The following is an 18,689-nucleotide window of genomic DNA, read 5'->3' as shown; positions in this document are numbered from 1 at the left end:
TCTTACAACAGTGACTGACTACAACTTCCTGTATTTCAGCAAAGTGACCAGAGACATAATGATCACTAAAGAGTTGTGTGTTAGGGAGGAATGACTAATGACAATGACTTTATTTTGTTAAATGTTTTAGTGATCAGATACTTGTCAGCCTACAGCTAACTCAACACCACTGTCTGTTACATCAGTGTGAGTTGCAAATAACTTTTTTGGATCTTTTAACAATTTTGCCATTCCTAAATAAAAAAATGAAATTGAAATGTAATTTAATTTACATTACTGTTTTGTGCAAAGATGTGAGAGCATATTGTATTTTCATATTAATAAAACAGAAAGTGTGTCAAGATTGTAACTCCTTGTTACAATTCCTCCCTTCGCCCTGTCTGTGGGTTTTGTTTTTGTTTTGTGTCTCACTCTCCTGCCACACCCATATATGGACTTCCTCTTCCTCCACTCTCCACTCACCGCATTAATGACTGATTAATTTCACCTGTGTGTCCCTGTTGGTTTATAAGCTCCCCTCAGTCTTTCCTTCATTGCTTGTTTGCTCCGTATCCTCCACCACTCTGATCAGTTCGTATGTTCGTTCTATTTCGTATGTTCGTTCTATTTCGTATGTTCGTTCTATTTCGTATGTTCGTTCTATTTCGTATGTTCGTTCTATTTCGTATGTTCGTTCTATTTCGTATAGGCGTAGCCCTCTAAGAGCTGTCGCTATTGGGTTTATCCCCGCGTGCATGCACAGTCGTGAAGAATTCTTTCGCGCCCTGTGCCAGCACAGGGCTACCTCACTCAGGTCCGCCCACAGACTATAAAAGCCCTGCGTGACCTGAGACCTGCTCCCCTTTTTTCTTCAGCGTAGTATGCAGTCACCTTGTGAAGATAAGAAGATGAGTTCTACTCAGCGTTCCACCGACGGGTTCCGGCTGTGCCCAGGATGCAAAACCGCCTTCATCCTGGATGACAACCTCCATGCTCACTGTGAAATCTGCCTCGGCCCTGAGCTAGTGGATGCCGAGCTAGCCCTCACTCCTCGGGACACGTGTCCCTATTGTGCACGTCTGCCCCTGGAGGAGAAGCAGCAGCGAGTGGACGCCTTTGTGGTGCTCTGGGAGGACGGCGAAGACGACAGCTGGGCTAAGCCAGTTAGCTTCCACATGCAGGAGGCTATCGACTGCTGGACCCCCCGGCCCACGGGGCGAGCTCCATGCAGGGCAAGAGTCCCCTGACTCGGCTCTTTCCATTCTTGGCTCCCCCCCTAGTTCCCCCCTCTTCCCCGTGGAAGACATGGGTGACAACATGACGGTTCAGCTGGAGCAAGAGAGCAGCTAACAGAAAAGGTATTCCTCAGCCTCCGGAGCCACCTGCACCTGCTCCCAGCGACATGGTGGGCGACATATATCGCAGCGAGCAGGAGGCTAAACGCCTTCCGCTATGGCCGACTTTTTACCGCCCTCCGCCCCTTCCTATTGGAGGCCGGTCAGAATCCTGGGAAGCTGAAGGCTCCGGTGGCTCGTTACGATCCCTTCACCAGGGTCCACGGGGAGACGGAACGTGGCTTTCCTGCTGTTCCGCCGCTAGAGCCGAGTCTAGCCTGCATCCTGCTCCCTAAGGTGACCTTCTTCAGCAGCCATCGACCTACTCTCTACATCTTCCCGCGACCAAGTCACCACATGCCATCAATAACATTGCCCTACTCAGCATGCAGAGTTGCATCACACATATCGGTGTACACAGACACATCTCTATTCGGCTGGGGCTGCACGTGTCTGTCCCAGGTTGTGGGAGGAAGATGGAGAGAGCCGCATAAATTGACTGGAGCTCTCCACAGTGCTCAAAGTGTTGAAACATTTTGCTCCTCTGCTGAGGAACAAACACGTGATGGTGAGAACAGACAACAAAACAGCTGCCGCTTACATCAATCGCCAGGGCGGTGTTTGCTTAGCCAGAGGTCTGCTGCTGTGGTCCCACACGAACCTCCGCTCCATCAGAGTGGTTTATATACCCGGCACGGAGAACCGAGCTGCGGATCTGATACCGCAAGGCGGACCACCGCCCAGCGACGGGAAACTTAAGCCCACAATCTCGCTGGAGTTGTGGAACAGGTTCAGCACAGCAGAGGTGGAGCTGTTTGAGTGACGCGAAACGCACAGTGCGCGCTGTGATTCGCAATGGACGCAAGCGTCGATCCTCCACTCAGGGTGGATGCTTTCTCTCACCATCCATGGCCCAGAGTCTTCTCTATGCCTTCCTTCCCATTCCTCTGATTCCACGTCTCTTGACACGTGTACAGTAGGAGCGTCTGTCGGTCAATCTGGTGGTTTCGGGGTGCACGAGCACTTCTTGGTTTCCCACAATGATACAGCTGTTATCGAGCGACCCCTGGCGGCGGCCACGGTCATTGACGCGCTCTCGCAGATGGACAATTTGATCCATCACTACCCAGTGATAGGACAGCGCCTATGGACCTGGCCCCTGAACGGGAATGTTTGGAGAGCCTAGGTCTGCCGCCTGCAGTAATTCACACCATTCACAATGCGAGAGCTCAATCCACCACAGCCTCAGGTGTGTTGAGTAGGACATGGATCCCACTTCCTGCCCCCTTCCCCAAATTCTGTCTTTTAACCAGTTATTGGGAGATCGGGAGTTGGCTCTGTCTACAGTTAAAACATATGCCGGTTAAAACATATGCCGCAGCCATCTCGTCTTGTCATGAGGATTTTGGAGAGAGAACTGTTTTTGCACATCTGTTGATTAAACGTTTTTTAAATCAGAGACAGTGGCCTCCGATTTGTTCAATTACGCCTCAGTGGGAATTACCGCTCTTAAAGATCCTCTTTTTGAGCCAATCTCTCTCAGGCTCCTTTCTTTAAAGACAGCATTTCTCTTAGCCCTGTGTCCAGCTAAGAGAGTGAGCGATCTGTGTGTGCTGTCGGTCTCCCCTTCCTGCCTTGTTATCAGAGAGGACGGAGCTTTGGCAATTCCCCGATCAATCTGGCATTCACGCCTAAGATACTGACTTACTCCTTTAAATGAGTCCTGTTCATTCACTGTCACATTAGGTGACGCGCACAGCTGTTTTCAGACAGACCCAACAATTGTTTGTGCATCACAGAGAATATTCCCAAGGGAAATGGCTGTCTCACTGGCTGTTTGAAGTTATCACACAGGTTTATGTCGCAGCAGATAAAGAGAAGAAGAAGAGAAGGAGAGAAGAACCTCCTCGTAATGTCCGTGCTCATTCCACTAGAGCCATGCCCACCTCCACAGCCCTTTCCAAAGAATATCTGTGGAGGATATCTGTACAGCGGTATTGTGGGCATCCCCGTGCTCTTTTATACGTTTTTACTTGCGAGATATGTCAGTATCCTCCTTATCTTATTCTGTGCTAAGCATGCATGACGACCAGTGGAGCTCTGTCAGTTTAGAGCGCACACTGCTCGGGCACATGCCGCCGTGGCATGCTTTTATTTGAACTGGAACATTCTCGTAGCACATCCTGCCAACATTTGTCTTTCTCTGATGTGTAATGATTGTTTATGAGACTGTATGCTTTTGACACTGTGAGTGACGCCGCCTGTGTTAGACAGGATGGGTCTGCAGAGGGCTGTGTTGGCTTAATCTGCTTTTACATCCTTGTTAGGTTGGTGTGGGTGGACTGGTGTTGTTGGTGCCTGGGAACTCCGGTGGTCCAGTGAGGCATTGACTACATCCAGCTTCGCCCTTATCCCAATAGCAACAGCTCTCAGAGGGCGAAGCCTATAGGAAATAGAACGTTGGTTACGTATTGTAACCCCAGCTTCTATGAGTATAGGCTAAGCCCTCTAAGACGCGGGCCTCACTCGCTCCATCTATGTCCGCTGAAGTAAAAGTTGTCTTTGGGAGCAGTGCTCAGGTCAACCAGGGCTGTTTACTCTGTGGCTGGAGCTGAGTGAGGTAGCAAAATAATTCTTCACGACTGCGCATGCGCGCGGGGTTAAACCCAATAGTGACAGCTCTTAGAGGGCGACGCCTATACTCATAGAAGCTGGGGTTACTATACGTAACCAACGTTCATTTGTCGGGAACCACTCTGTTTTCCTTTTGTTTTAGCTGTTTGTCGGACTGGTTTCATTTGTAAGTTTGAATTGTTTGTCAGCAGTGAGCGGCGTTTTGTTTTGTTACTTTGTCGGTTCGGTCTGTGTGTTTTAGTTGGTTGTTTTTTCTGCGTTTATGCAGCGTTTTTAGTTTATACTTTGTACTGTTTGGTTCGCCTGTTTGTAACTGTCCTCTTGCCTTAGGCAGTAATTTTCCTTTGTTACTTTGTGTTTCTAGTTAGGGAGTTGTAGTTTGTATTTTTGTGTATTGATTTATTACTTGGTACTTTGTATGTTTTTGTTGGTTTATAGTATTAGTAGTATTTAGCCTGCGTCACTTCAGCGTTTTATGTTGTTACTTTGTGTCTTTATTCTTCGTGTCCCCTATTTTGAACCGGGAGTTATAATAAAACTTTTTTTTGTTGGTCTCATTCGTCATTTCGTAACACTCCTCCTACGTACCAGTTCCTGCTGCCTTGGTCTGAGCAGTTACTCATGATTTCTGCATTTTGGTTTCAACATTTCCTTTCTTTGACAGTAGTAGACATTCTTACCTCAAGGGGTTTTGAAGCAAATTCTTATGAACCCATTAGTATTTTCATGTGAGTAACACAATGGACTGGATAATTACTGCTGCGTTATTCCTGTCAGGTAAGTCATCTTTGAATCTGTCCTGCTTCTGTCTTATATTTATTTTCTATATTTAATTATATTTATCAGCTGTATGCATGTTCATACACTGAAAGCATAATAATTACCATTAGCCTTAATGTTACATATCATTCAATAAGAAAAAAAAAAAAAAAAAAAGATAACCCTAACCCTACTATAGCTAAATTATACTTAACAGAAGTGTCTCACTACACTGAACCAAACTGGGCATGTGGTGGTTTTGACACTGTGGTTTAATTTATTTTTTCCCATGCAGTGTGTGGTAGCATTATTTTTTTTTCAACGCTCCTGCCAGGTGGTATTAAAGTTGTGGCTGATCAATCTTATTAACTTAACCTCCACATTCATTTGTACAGGTTTGTAGAGAGAAAAAAAAAAACAGGTTTTAGAGACAGACACCACAGATTAATGTTAGAATTAAAAGTAACCGTTTATAACTTTAACAGACATTACCTGCCTTTTGACAGTTAACATGATCATGTTTACTAAACCTATACAATGTGAAACCACAGAAGAAACAACGTGTTAGAATTATCACAAAACATCCTACTTATCTCTCCGACCTCTTAGCTAGAACATAGTTACAGACTTCCTGGTGGTGTCTATGTAGTTTGGATTCTTTTTGTCATTTAGTTCATAATATATTTATTGACTTGTTGCCATTGACGTGTCAAACTACAGCGTGTAGTTCATCAACAGTCAATGTTAAACAAGCTGAATAAATAAAGTTTAATTAGTAAAATCTGTGATACAGTCTGTGTCTTTCTGACTGCAGTAGCTGAACACTGGTGAAAAGCAGAAGCTTAAGAAATAATTGTCTTTTATTAACAACAAGCTTCAGTAAAAAATAGAAAGTGTCTTTTTAAAATACCGTAAAATGTAAAGTATACCAAAATCCATTAACCATTAATATTCAGTTGCCAGGTGTTGATGAGAGGTTTGGATAGATCTACTTTTAATGCTTTTTTGTTGTTCACGTTATTTATCTTGTTTTATGTTGCTGCCTGTCTTGACCAGGACACTAAAAGATTCTTAATCTCAGGGAGGTTCTGCAAGTAAAAAACAATTAAAGAAAAATAAATGATATTAGTAAAATTTCACACAATCTCTTGGTAAGTTGTTGAGCATGAGACAATCCGCTTCAAAGATGAGTCTAATGTTGTGCCCAAAAAAGGGACAGAACAACAGGAAGGCTTTATTCATGCAACTTTGGGAAATCCCAGAAGGGCTCCAGAGAAGGAAGTTTTACATAGAATAAGAATCAGTAGTAAAGTGGGAAAATTGTCATGTTTCTGACTTTGGCACCACCTTGTGGTTTTATGAAAAAAAAAAAAAAAAAAAAGATTCTGAGACAGACCTCAACTACAACATAACACTCTGTATAAAAGACTAAAATAACACACAGACCGTATACATTTACACTTACACAGAACATTAGTGGTAATAATTTTAATGTTGCTATATTCACATTAACATTCTGTGTTTTCCTCTTCATTTATCAGTGGTAAAGGCTGCACTGTGTTTCAACATCGAACCTGTGGCCTGGCAGACATTTAGAAAGGATGCTGCAGGTTTTGGCTACCAGGTGGTACAAAGACAATCAGAGTAAGTCAGAGTCTGGGTTTTTGTGGTGAATAAACATGAATCTGCTGTTCCCATTTATCTGCTACAGGAAGCTCTCCAGAATTGTGCCCTTACATGGTTCTCTGGTTTTATTTCATCAGCTTGCTTGTCAGTGCTCCCCTTGAACAATATTCATCAAATAACAGGGGGCAAATATACAGATGTTCCACTGATTCCTGCCAAAATATTAACAAGCAAAGTAGGTAATGGTTTATTTTTATAAGTCTTGACAAAAATTCCATTAAAATCTATATTTCAGTCAAAGATTCATGTTATCTATGTTTTTGAATGTTGTAGAACTCAATAACAGACACATTGTTGCGGTATATATCTCTTATTTTGCCTTGGTCACAAAGTGCAACCAAGATAAACTTAACTGATAAATATTTTTAATGCAGTTCCAGATTTTGCAGTCAACATGTCCCTTGGTTTGACAATGACAAGTGATCCCAGAACACAGAAAACCCTGGTGAGTTATAAACAGTTTTCCAGCACATTGTTAATATTGGTGAAAGCATCAAGATTAATCAGAATTCAATCTTTTCAGGCCTGTGGTCCAACCATCCCGAAGGACTGTAAAAGTATCACCATGTACAGTGGTGTATGCTTTGAGATAGACCGCTCTAATGTTTTTGGGCCCCCCCTGCCTTCTACCAATAAAGGTACAAGACATGTAGTATATAGTGGTTGTGAAAAAGTATCCATAATAAAAGGTAAAAAAATAATTTAGAATCACCACATATACTTTCTTTCTAGTAGCAATAGAAATAGCAATATTAACTTCCTCGCTATATCATAATGTTGTGACATGTCATGTCAACATTAATTATTTACGAACACAGAAAACAAATTATAAACACTAACATAAAACCACACGTGAAGTACACATGAACTGAAAATGAAACGTTGAACAAAAAGAAAAAATCATATGGTATTACTGATACCTGAGGTTGTCCAAAAATGCAGTTAAAATTAAAACTAAAACAGTTAAATGGGATATTAAAAAGGAAGTTTATGGATATGCGGACAGTATTAATGGTCCATTTATCGCAAAGGGAAAATATTTGAGCAATATGTTCATTTTTGAGTCGTCTCTTTCACAGAGTGCCGAACTGAAGCAGACATTGCATTTCTACTGGATGGTTCAGGCAGTGTAAACCCGCCAGATTTTGAAAGAATGAAGACTTTTGTGAAAGATGTGATTCGTTCATTTCCAGCCAAAGACACACAGGTACTGAGGACTGTGTTCCCACTTTCAGTTAAAACTTAACACAGACAGCAAAAAATTCACTTTTGTTTTGTTAAATTAATGTGGCATTGAATTTCACTGTAGTTGATTTTCCTTTCTGTTATTTTTTGCAGTTTGCCCTTGCCCAATTCTCAAGCCGAACCCAGGATCCATTATTACTTTAATGATTTTTTCTCAGGATCGTGGGAGAGTAAAATGTTGGTTCTATTCTACAGCTAAGATGGAGGAACTAACACAGCTACAGGCATCAGAACAGTGGTGTAAGTGGCATTATGATGCTGTATGACAACGTCATGGTGACTTCTTGTTTGAACAATTGCAATTAAATCAGATTATCAGGAAACTGTCACTTAGTAAATGTGGACATTTTCAAGGCATATTATTAACTATATGTGATTGCAAAATGCATTGAAAGTTAATGTTTCTGTTTACAGTGAAAATGTTTTCACACAAACAAAAGGTTCCAGACCAAATGTGAAGAAGATCTTGATAGTGATCACAGATGGAGAATCTCAAGAACGAGATCAGTTGCCATCTGCAGCAGCTGAGGCGAAAAACATTGTGCGGTTTGCTATTGGAGTAAGTTCTTCAGTTTCACTCAGTGTTTTTCCTGCGACCTGTAGGCACAAAACACAAAAACATTTCAGAAAGAGGCTGAGTTGGTAGAGGTGACATCGCCATAACTATATATGCAAAAAACAAAATCAATCTAAAATCTCAATCACTGTTATCCACCCTGTTGAGCTTTTAGTTATGTTTGATTGTTTTTAAGCTATAAAGTTTACTAATGCTGATCTTAACTGATGTTGGTTCTGTCTGATCAGGAAGAAGTAGTGTTGTTACTACCTTTTGTATAGTCTGATATGTTTGTGTTATGTTGTGTTTTCTGACATCTCTTGGATTTTACATCTGCATTGCTCTGTAGAACTTAAGCAGTGAATTAATTAAATTACACAATATTTCAAACACTTTTTTCCCAGGTTGGGCGTGCTTTTGACAAGTCGGATGCCAAAAATGAGCTGGATACTATTGCATCATCTCCCAGTCAAGAGCATGTGTTTCGAGTGGCGAGCTTTGATGCACTTGAAAAAATAAAGCAGAGTTTGGCGACCAAAATCTTCTCTATCGAAGGTATAGTTGTATATTTAACCTGATAACACTGCAGACATAGTTACAAAGAGTAAACAATGTTTCAAAGTTTTTAGGTTTTCTAGGTTTTAATTTTATTGAATGTGCTTTGCTGTAAATCTACCATGTAAATGAATGGAATGTGGATGTCATCATTATTGTGCTAATTTACTTTGCTGTTACAGGAACTCAAACCAGCGGAGAGTCACTGAAAAGGGAAATGGCTCAAGAGGGATTTAGTGCTGCTTATGTGCTTGGGGTAATTACTAGAAAGTCACTGCACTGTACTTTTAAATACTTGTCTTTTAAGTAGAGTAAACAAATGCAAACACTTACCCACACATTGGAAATTGATTTAGACCCGAGCTCTAACTTGTTATGCATTTTTTATTTCCCTTTGCTATTTGGGCTTATTGGAACCCGATAAGTATAAAAACTAAGCATCATCAACAGTTTCAGGAAGACGTCATATGCCTACAACAAATTATAACACATTCAAAACATTTTGCATTTAAAACTTATAAAATGCCCTTTTCTTTACAAACCTATTTGTGAAAGCCTGCGTAACAGTTGCGATCAGCTAGAACGTACAACAACTCAAAATGTGATGTCAGGTCCTAAGAGGTTAAGAGGCCAGTTTAAGATTTTAATTTTAAAAGTGTTTTCATTTTTCTTGCTAAAAGTTGGATACCCTTATGTCTCTTAACAATAAATGCAGTTATCCAACTTGATCTGCTCAGTTTAAATTTGAATATTTCTATTCTAACACTATTCTTCAGTGGTGAACATCAACACAGAGTCATAGAAACTCCACCACCAACCAAAGATTTGGCAGTGTAATTGCAGGGAAATGCAGAAGTATGCATGCTCACAATGGCAAAGACTCTGCATAGATTCAACTCAGAAGCATAAATCAAACTGTAGAAATGTAACAGCATTGAGGCTTTCAGGATCTCTGTCGAGAATAAAATAAGCTATAAAACCATGAGCCAAACTGGCACTTCAACTGAGAATTGTCTTATAAACTCAGACTCATTTGTCATCAGTATAATCCACCATTTGCAAGAAGTCAAAAAAAGTAAATGCAAAAAAATATATAGTTAAAAAATAAGATTTAGAATTTTGCAAGTGTTAAGTTTTTTTTTTGTTAGCTGATGTTTAGTAGCAAACACATGTTTACATTTCTTTCTAACTTGCAGGGAACTCAGTTGGGCATTGTTGGTGCCAATGAATGGAAAGGAGGCTACTTGCAATACACAAACACAAACAGAATGAGCTCATTTGAGCCTGGAGATGGAGATATTGATCGTGACAGTTATCTGGGTAAGAAAGACAAACTCAGACATACACATATGTTTTGCATATGCACTGCTCTACTGCAACCTTTACTCCCTTCTCTTAAAAAACGTATACATACAAACTTGCAGAATTTAGATTGAATTTAGAATAAGAAAAAAGCAGTGTTTTACTGTATGCCACACATAAAACACCAAAAAGGACTGTATTTTTCACAAAAAATAAACAGTAATATCTTAAAAAGATTAAAGCTTTAATATATGCTTGTAAAGCCCATTAGTTGTGACGAAGCCAATAAGCTGTCATCAAATTCAAGAAGTCAGCTTAAGTAATTTCAGTGGTTAATGGTGTCATGACATAAGATCCATATTGTTAGAAAAATGGTACAGAGAGTTATCCTTTTACGTTGCCTTGTCTCTCATATAAACAGTATAACGATTATTGTGAAGCATGCCTTTCCCCTTGTGAGATGGTGCACCAGACTTTTATCTTATGCAGTCTGATAGGATGTTTCATGCATTAACGTCTTTACGTTATTTCAAGAAATGTTCCTGTCACATATGAAGACACTTCCTGATCAAACATACAGTGACTCAAGACAGGAAACCAATATTTTGCAGCAACAGGCTTGTTGATACAATAGGCGTTATCCTAGAGTGACCTTTTCTGTCCTTGATTAAACATAAAATGTATAATTTATTATAACATATAAAATCTTCTTTTCCCTGTTCCTACAGTTAAAAAGTGGTTAAACCTTTGCCTCTTTAATTCTAGGTTACTCTATGACAGTTGCCACAACCTTTGAGGGCCCATTGACAATTACTGGTGCACCAAGGTTTCAGCACATGGGAGCTGTGAGAACAGTTTACCGAAACAGCTTATTGCAAAAGATTGATCCTTTTCCATGGCAGGTGTGTTTACAATTCAGATATATTTTGTTGTTTTCCTCCTTTATGTGCTGATGACTTGTTGCTTGCACAGTTTCAGAGTGGTGAATATTTTGGGGCAGAGGTTTGTGCCATGGATCTGGATGAGGACCAGGACACCGACCTAATCCTAATATCTGCCCCTATGTACAAGGAGTCTGACAGAGAGGGAAGAGTTTACGTTTGCACTCTAACTAATTTGGTAAATGACAGTTTTATCCAGTGCTATTAGAGGAATCATTAGTTTTTTCTTCAATGAACACTCAAACATTGATTGTTATCCCTTTTTTTCAGAATGTCGAGTGTAATTTAGATTTTAGTCCACTAGTACTGAGAGGGGGCGCATTTGCTCAAGGAAGATTTGGATCTTCTCTAGCTGTGCTGCCTGATCTTAACCTAGATAAGCTCAGTGATCTGGCAGTTGGAGCACCTTTGGAAAATGATGGTCAAGGCAGCATCTATATATTCAATGGCGAGGCAGGAAGGATAAATCCTACTTACTCACAGGTGAGATCAAAGAACAATAGAGGAAGATTAAACGTCCTTTGGATTTTTTCCCACTCTATTGTAAATTTATACAATTTTCAATATGGTTAACTAAAACACTTCTGTCTGCATAGAGAATTTCTGGTTCTGAAGTCCAGTCAGGACTGAAGTTCTTTGGCATGTCGATCAGTCAGTCGTCTTTTGACCGCAGTGGGGATAAACTGCCTGATTTAGCCGTGGGTTCAAAGGGTACAGTTGTCTTACTCAGGTAAATCCAAGATACCGCTATCATACAATCACAAGTTTACCTTTGCTGTGTGTAGCTCAAACTAAATGTTAGGACAATATCAAAATCTGGGACAGATTATGTTTATGGATGGTATAAGTGAGTTTTATAAATTACAAACCCAAATGTCGTTCACACGTATTTCTCTGCTCTGTCCAGATCAAAGCCTATAGTAATGGTCGAAGCTTCGGTGTCATTCAATCCAACCCAAATCCCCACTCAAAATGATGATTGTTCAAAACCATTGGTGAACACAGCTACAATCTGCTTTACCATGACCTCCTCTACAACAAATACAGGTTTCTTATTTTTCAATTGTTTTTCTATTATATATAAATGTGTGTACACGACTAACTTATGAATGTATTTATTCCAGCTCAAGCAAAGATTAATTATACTTTAACACTGGATGCCACTCGCAAGGTCCCAAACAACAGAGCTTACATCTCTGAAAAACAACGACAGTCGAGTGGCTCGACAACGATTTCCATAGGGCAAAACTGCCTCGACGTGATGTTCTCTATTGACGTGAGTTGTTCAAATCTTCCAACAACACACACACAGACACAGTTTGAGCCTACAAAGCAACAACAACAAAAACTCCCATTATTGATGATCTTGTTGTTTTTTAATTAGATGTTGAATTGCAGCCAACTCTCTTTAAACTTAACAAAAAGTCTTTAACTTAACAAATTGTGCTCTGTTACAGGCTTGTCCAGAGGATGCTCTCAATGAACTTATCAATGAGCTCAAATTCACTTTTGATGGAGTGCCCTCTAGTACAAACCTCAAACCAAGTCTGGACCAGCGGGCTCAAACTTTAACCTTTCATCCTGTAAGTAATCTTTAGAGACACAACGTTTTAACCTGCTGCTGTAATTATTCGCACAAATAGCGAGAAGTTGCAAATAATCTCCTACCAAACAGTTTACTTCACCCTCTCTTCTACAGTTAGGCTTTGAGATCAACTGCGGCACTGATGAAAAGTGTGTGGACAACATAAAGTTGGATTTCAACTTCACCAGGTGAATTACAAAAGTGAAGCATGAGCTGTGTTTGTTGTTCTCTTTTATCTTTCATCTTTTCTGAAAGTACAAATGGTTTGCATATGTATAAGAATGATATCAGTATCAATAACATATCAAACCACGTATGTATATCTTATTTGCTCTTCTTTCAGTTAGCGTGATACTGTCTGGACAATTGTTCAACCTCAATTCTCGTACAATATTTTTAGTCATGCCAGCAGAAATGACAATGTTGATCTGTTAAGTAATTTGTGAGTTCACCACTTCACAATGCACCGTCTGGTACAGACTAGGTAGAGGTATTTGTGGTCAACTTAAACATTACATGAACTTATAATCCGATTTCTGGCACCATGACAGTGTTAGTCTGCAGATAGGCATAGATGTAGGTGTTAGTGTGCTACGTGAATTCCTACACATTTCTCTTCTTCTCATCCTGTGTCAGCTCCTCAGAGGTTAGGGTTGGTATTGATGAACTGTTGGAAGCCACAGTCTCAGTGGAGAACAGAGGTGAAAACTCCTACAACAGCCGTGTTATTCTCACATACCCACCCGGGCTCTCCTACAGGAAGTTCACAATTCTGAAGGTAAGGTGTCAGAACAATTCAGTTCAAGTTCATCTCTGCTCAGCTCATTTTTCAGATCACACAACAGCTCCAGTTGATGGGTGACTTTGTTTGTTTGTTTTTATAAAGGGAAGAATTGACTGCAATTCCTTGGACAGTGAAAATGGCTTATCAAGAGGAAAGACAGAATGCACTGTCGACAGGCCTATTTTCAAGAGCGGCGCTAAGGTTTGACTGTACAGAAGCATCTTTCTCACAGCTGCAGGCTGCAAAGACAGTCCTGTATAATGCAGAGAAAATGTGATGTGTCTCATTCATTTTATTTTAGGCTTTTTTTGTAGTTTCTTATGGAATTGATAATGACGGTCAGCTCAACAGGAGGATTTTTGTCACTGCAAATGCCACCAGGTACTGTTCAGTTACCTGGCCATAAACGCAACATTTAATAACAACTAAGACAACAATTAATGCCACTTCTTCCTTTTAGTGGGAATACGGATCACTCCAGTTCAAGCGAACTCTATAAAAAGAGAGAGATTGACGTAAAATACAGCATATTCTTTACATTTGAAAGGTTTGTATTGGTCTATGTGAAACAATTAGTATGAAAAAGTAAAACCCACAAAGGTGACTGAAATAACTTAATAATAAACTGACACATAAAATCAGACATTGCTTTTGAGTTGTGGTTCAACAGAAGTTTTTAAAAAAACAAACTAATGAAACTGGTGCCTTCTCCAGACTGCATGTTTCAGCTCTATCCATAGATGTTCGATATGATTTAGATCAGGACTCATAGAAGGCCACATCAGAATAGTCCAGTGATTTGTTCTAAGCCATTCTTGGGTGTTTTAGCTGTTTTAGATTTTTACCTTTAATGTATTTGGAAGTAGTTCTTGGCTCTTTTCTGACCATTCATATTATCTGTCTCTTTAATTTGTCATTGACATTGATTTCTTTGGTCCATGTTGAGTGTGGTACACACCATGATACAAATGATTATTGCTTTTGTCAGTTTCAAGTTATTTCAGTGACCTTTGTGGGTTTTTCTTTCTTTAAGGTAAGGGTGCCAATTATTTTGTCCACGTGTGTATGATCTTAATCAAATATCAAACATGTCTGTTTTCAATATCAGTTCCCTCAGCTACAACAATTTCACTTTCGGAAAGAATAATTTGCAGAAACCATTCCAACAAACACTTGGGGTAAGATATCACAGCAGTTCTTCACCTTGATTCAGGCCATAACACATGCTCAGCCCCTTCAGTACTCTCCTTTTCTCTTTTTCCTTCTGTTAGGTTATAAATGATATCAGAGCGCTGAATTGTACTGTTGTGATCAGGGTGCCAGTAAAGCTGGGTGATAAAGACATCTGGGTGGATTCAAACAATTTACAGGTAACGAATGATGAAACTACCAAACCTGAAACTGTTTTTTTTTCTTAATGCAACTACAGCCTCAAGGATAGCTGGTCATATCCACCATATGTATGGACCACATCTTTCTGTCTGTCTCTCTGTCTGAATCTCTGTCTGACATGAATCTGCTCTATTTCAGATTCCAGGCTGCCAAAGGGACAAGGATGAAGAACCTGCTCTCAAAGACTTTGTTACTGAGATAAAGAAAAATAAGTCAGTGGTAAGAATGTCTATACAGTTATCCAGAGAAGCTGGGACTTATTCTAAAATACACAAAAAGATGAAACTGACCTTTTATTTATTTATCTGACAAATGTACAAAGAAATAACATTTAGAAAATATTCAACATCATTGTGGATGATTCCAGGTGAAGGTTCAATGAATAGGATTAAATGAAATATCCACCAAGGCCACAACTTGTTTTTGACTGCAAACTTGTGACAGCTGAGAAAAATTTTATTACTCAAGAAGGAAGCGATACACGAATTCTGGGAGCAAGCTTGTAAGAAATTGTATGAAAGGCAGCTGAAACAAGTTTTGTGGTCAGATGAGTCCCTATATTTGTGTTTTTATTGTATTTTAGAATAGCACTTGGCTTGAAACGGGCTTTGTCTTATATTTGGATATATATTTAGAGTTGTATGTGTAAATGGATTACAGCTTTGTTTGCTTACTTCTTTCTTCTTTAATTCACCAACAGGGCTGCTCTGTAGCCAGGTGCGCAGTGTTCAAGTGCACTGGGTTTATAGGACGAGGGGAGAAGAAACAGTACATAATATCTGCCAACCTCAGTTCAGGTTGGATCGAGCAGGTAACTAATTATACATTTTTATATATACAGTTATACAGTTTTATAAATTTAAAGTGCTGGATGTGGAATTACGTGATTACAACTGGTTTTGATTAATGTGATAACAATAATAATAAATGTTAACATCACAGTTTAACATCACAAAAGATTAAATCAAGCTTTTGTTTCTAAACAGATTGGACTTCATTCTGCCAAATTCCTCTTGACCAGCACAGCCAGTCTGGAGTATGACAGAAACCAGTACATCTACTTTTCAACAGGGTCTAATACCAACCCTCCTATTCGAAAGGTGATTACACATCTCATTCTCTTATTTGTGTTTTAAATGAGTGTGAATTTGATCTACATTCAATCGCGTTACCTCTCAGATTGAGGCAGAGGTAGAAGTGTATCCTGAACCAGACTTCACCAAGGAGATTGTCGGAGGGTCTCTGGGAGGGTTGGCTCTACTGGTTTTACTCACTGCAGGTCTTTATAAGGTGAGACTACAGCTTTCTGTGCTGAATTCACTTATTTTAATTTTTGAACATTCAGCAGTTATCTTATCTAAAGCAGGATTGATGTGTCTTCATATAGCGTTTTTTGTTTTTTACTCTCAGGCTGGTTTTTTCAAGAGTAAATACAAGGAGATGATTAATCAGGAAGCAGGAGAAGGAGCAGATCCAGGGGCTGATGGAGGTGCTCCTGCACCAGAATAAGCATGAAATCCGTTGTGTCAGTAGCTGTTAATATCTGTATAATTATCACTTAATTTTAAGGTTAATCTGTACCAGTACTCCACTTTTAATTCAACATTTAAAAAAAGCATTGAGAGTTTATTTGTGGGTGAAATTCCTCACTCATTATTTATTTTAATAGAGGTTCTCAGCCTGTAATATAATAGTGATAGTGAAGGGTAAATGTTCACTATGTGGGGAGTGGGTTCATACAGCCTAAGTGAATTACAGTTATAAATATTTTGCTTAATTTAATCTAATACTTTTGCACTTGTATTTTAACAGTATAAGTCAGGTGAAAAACAAAATCAGTACAGTTTCATTTTTTTTCGTCTTTTTTTTTTCTGTAAATGTGCTAAAACGTGGTGTGTGTATGTGCTGCTTGCTTAAAACTGCTATTAAAAATATAAACCGATTTGTTTAGAAATAAATGATGTAATATATAATGTTGCTCTATTTTGAATTTGGTTAGAAAAAAGCCAGTGCTTATTGCTTTTTCAAACATTTATTATATGACATATGTGACATTTAATGTCATGCGTCATGTTTAGAAGATTTAAGTAACACATTTTTATAAAACAAGCATCTATAATACTGTTTAAAAATGTATCCACCTGGATTCAGTGACACACATTTAAAAATAGATTTTCTGTGCAATAAAATGGCAGTAAAATACCTTAACTGGGCTTTGTGGTGAAATCATTTTAGCAATGTTACCTGAGTATACAGTAGATATGGGCTTATGAATAAATGTCAGAGCTGTTAGCCAGTGGCTTTTAAGTGCAATAATGAACAATCACCCCAGTGACAACAGACTCAACATCTTGACAACAGGAACAGGGACGTAATGGGGACAGCAAAAGAAAGCAGCAAAGGAAGTGACAAATCTGGTGCGTTTCCTTTTGCAGCTGCTGCCGGATTTGGCAAGTTGCCAACTGTCGTCTTCATGAATGATCTGAATCTTGAAGTTTTTGCAAAGACCTGAACATCTGCAAGGACTGATTGGTTTTCATTGATAGAAACAACAGCTACCTGGAACCAAGATGAGTCTGACTTGCACAGCACAGGGCTGCCCTGATCCCCCTGTGCATATAAAAACAGAAGAATTCATTATCTTACCAAGGAAAACAGCTTTCAGAAACACTGGTGGATGGAGAATATTTTCTTTTACTGTTGAAGGTCTATGGTATTAGTGCAAATGCTTTCCAAATGAGAAATATTCCCGCAACTGGCCACTTGAATTTCAAGGTTTTGCAGACTTGAACCATCTTTATCAGCACATTCAAAAAAACAAAACAAACCAAACATTAATACATGTGATTATATTCCATAAAACAAACAGAAAAGCTCAACAAAACTCCTGCTCCCTTTACCCCAGCCCAGCATCCAGCATCGACTTCCAATGGGGAAGTATCTGTTGTTATTAAAGTCCACACACACTGCCTGTCACAGGTTAAGGAGGGGGACGAGGCAGGAATGAACTGAAAACAGGATTTATTAAGTAACACTACTAAAAACAGGGAAACTAAGGGGGGGTGTCACCGACACTACAAAAACAGGCAGGGAAACACGAAGACAAAGTAACAACAGAAAACTACCAAAACGTCATGGAACAAAGTAACAAATCAGGAACAAAAGTACAAAACCAAAAATCACTGCTCAGAGGCAGGAAAACACCTACGGGAAAAACAGGTCCAAGAGTTCAGAGGGGGGAACAAAGTCCAGAGAGTCCAGGAGGGAAGCAGACAGGGCTAAGGAGGATGAGCAGGAGCAGGCAGGGTTGAGCAGGCACGGGAAACACCGACTGGAGAACGGTTGGGGAACGATGCTGGAGACAGGTTGGGTGCGACGACGAACTGACAGAGGGGAAAGGGCTGAGGAGAGTTTTGTAGGGGAAAGGGGGCACACGTCAGTCCAATGTTCAGCTGATTGCTGTGAGCAGAGAGAGAGAATGGGCTGGTGGGCGGAGTCCAGAGGGAGAGTGAAGTGAGGGAAATGAAGGAAAATCCAGCTTGGCCTGGTGCCAGGCTGAAACGGTGACACTGGTTGGATATAATCTTTGTAGCTGTCTGACTGAGCCAGTTGCAGCAGTGCAATATTGGAGCTGGTCATGTTGCTCATTGTAATGTTCACAACAGCCAAAGACTCTTCAGAGCCATTTACGTGTCGCTGACCAAAAAACACACTCCACTCATTTGGATTGGGGCTGTAGGGAGGATTGGGAGAGACAAAGGCAACCTTAGAAATACATGTCCACGTCTTCATCAACAACCAGTCAGCACGAAGGATGTTTAGACTTACTCAGAGAAGCACTGGGCAGCAGTGAGGACAAAGTTATCAGTGATGACGGTTCCTCCGCAGGTGTAGTTCCCATTTTTGTGGATACTCACCATCCAGGGCCACGTTTTTC

General features: G+C 39.9%; 1 protein-coding gene across 1 annotated transcript; it reads left to right on the top strand.

The window, feature by feature from the left end:
• The first annotated feature begins 4,353 nt into the window (after nucleotides 1-4,353).
• LOC113156669 (integrin alpha-M-like) lies at nucleotides 4,354-16,960 on the top strand. The gene is given in 31 exon segments (XM_026351913.1): nucleotides 4,354-4,724; nucleotides 6,248-6,350; nucleotides 6,470-6,567; nucleotides 6,767-6,837; nucleotides 6,916-7,030; nucleotides 7,472-7,599; nucleotides 7,731-7,751; nucleotides 7,753-7,877; nucleotides 8,052-8,196; nucleotides 8,598-8,748; nucleotides 8,931-9,004; nucleotides 9,945-10,068; nucleotides 10,816-10,952; nucleotides 11,023-11,169; nucleotides 11,262-11,474; nucleotides 11,588-11,721; nucleotides 11,899-12,038; nucleotides 12,116-12,267; nucleotides 12,449-12,574; nucleotides 12,691-12,764; nucleotides 13,213-13,354; nucleotides 13,463-13,561; nucleotides 13,662-13,741; nucleotides 13,821-13,907; nucleotides 14,469-14,538; nucleotides 14,632-14,730; nucleotides 14,891-14,971; nucleotides 15,453-15,563; nucleotides 15,739-15,852; nucleotides 15,932-16,042; nucleotides 16,163-16,960. Coding segments are annotated over 31 exon segments (3,408 nt in total). The 5' UTR covers nucleotides 4,354-4,687; the 3' UTR covers nucleotides 16,262-16,960.
• Nucleotides 16,961-18,689: the final 1,729 nt, after the last annotated feature.

This window comes from Anabas testudineus, chromosome 19 (genome assembly GCF_900324465.2).
Source record: "Anabas testudineus chromosome 19, fAnaTes1.2, whole genome shotgun sequence".
In the NCBI taxonomy this organism is placed as follows: domain Eukaryota; kingdom Metazoa; phylum Chordata; class Actinopteri; order Anabantiformes; family Anabantidae; genus Anabas; species Anabas testudineus.
This window is presented reverse-complemented; position numbering and strand designations above follow the sequence as displayed.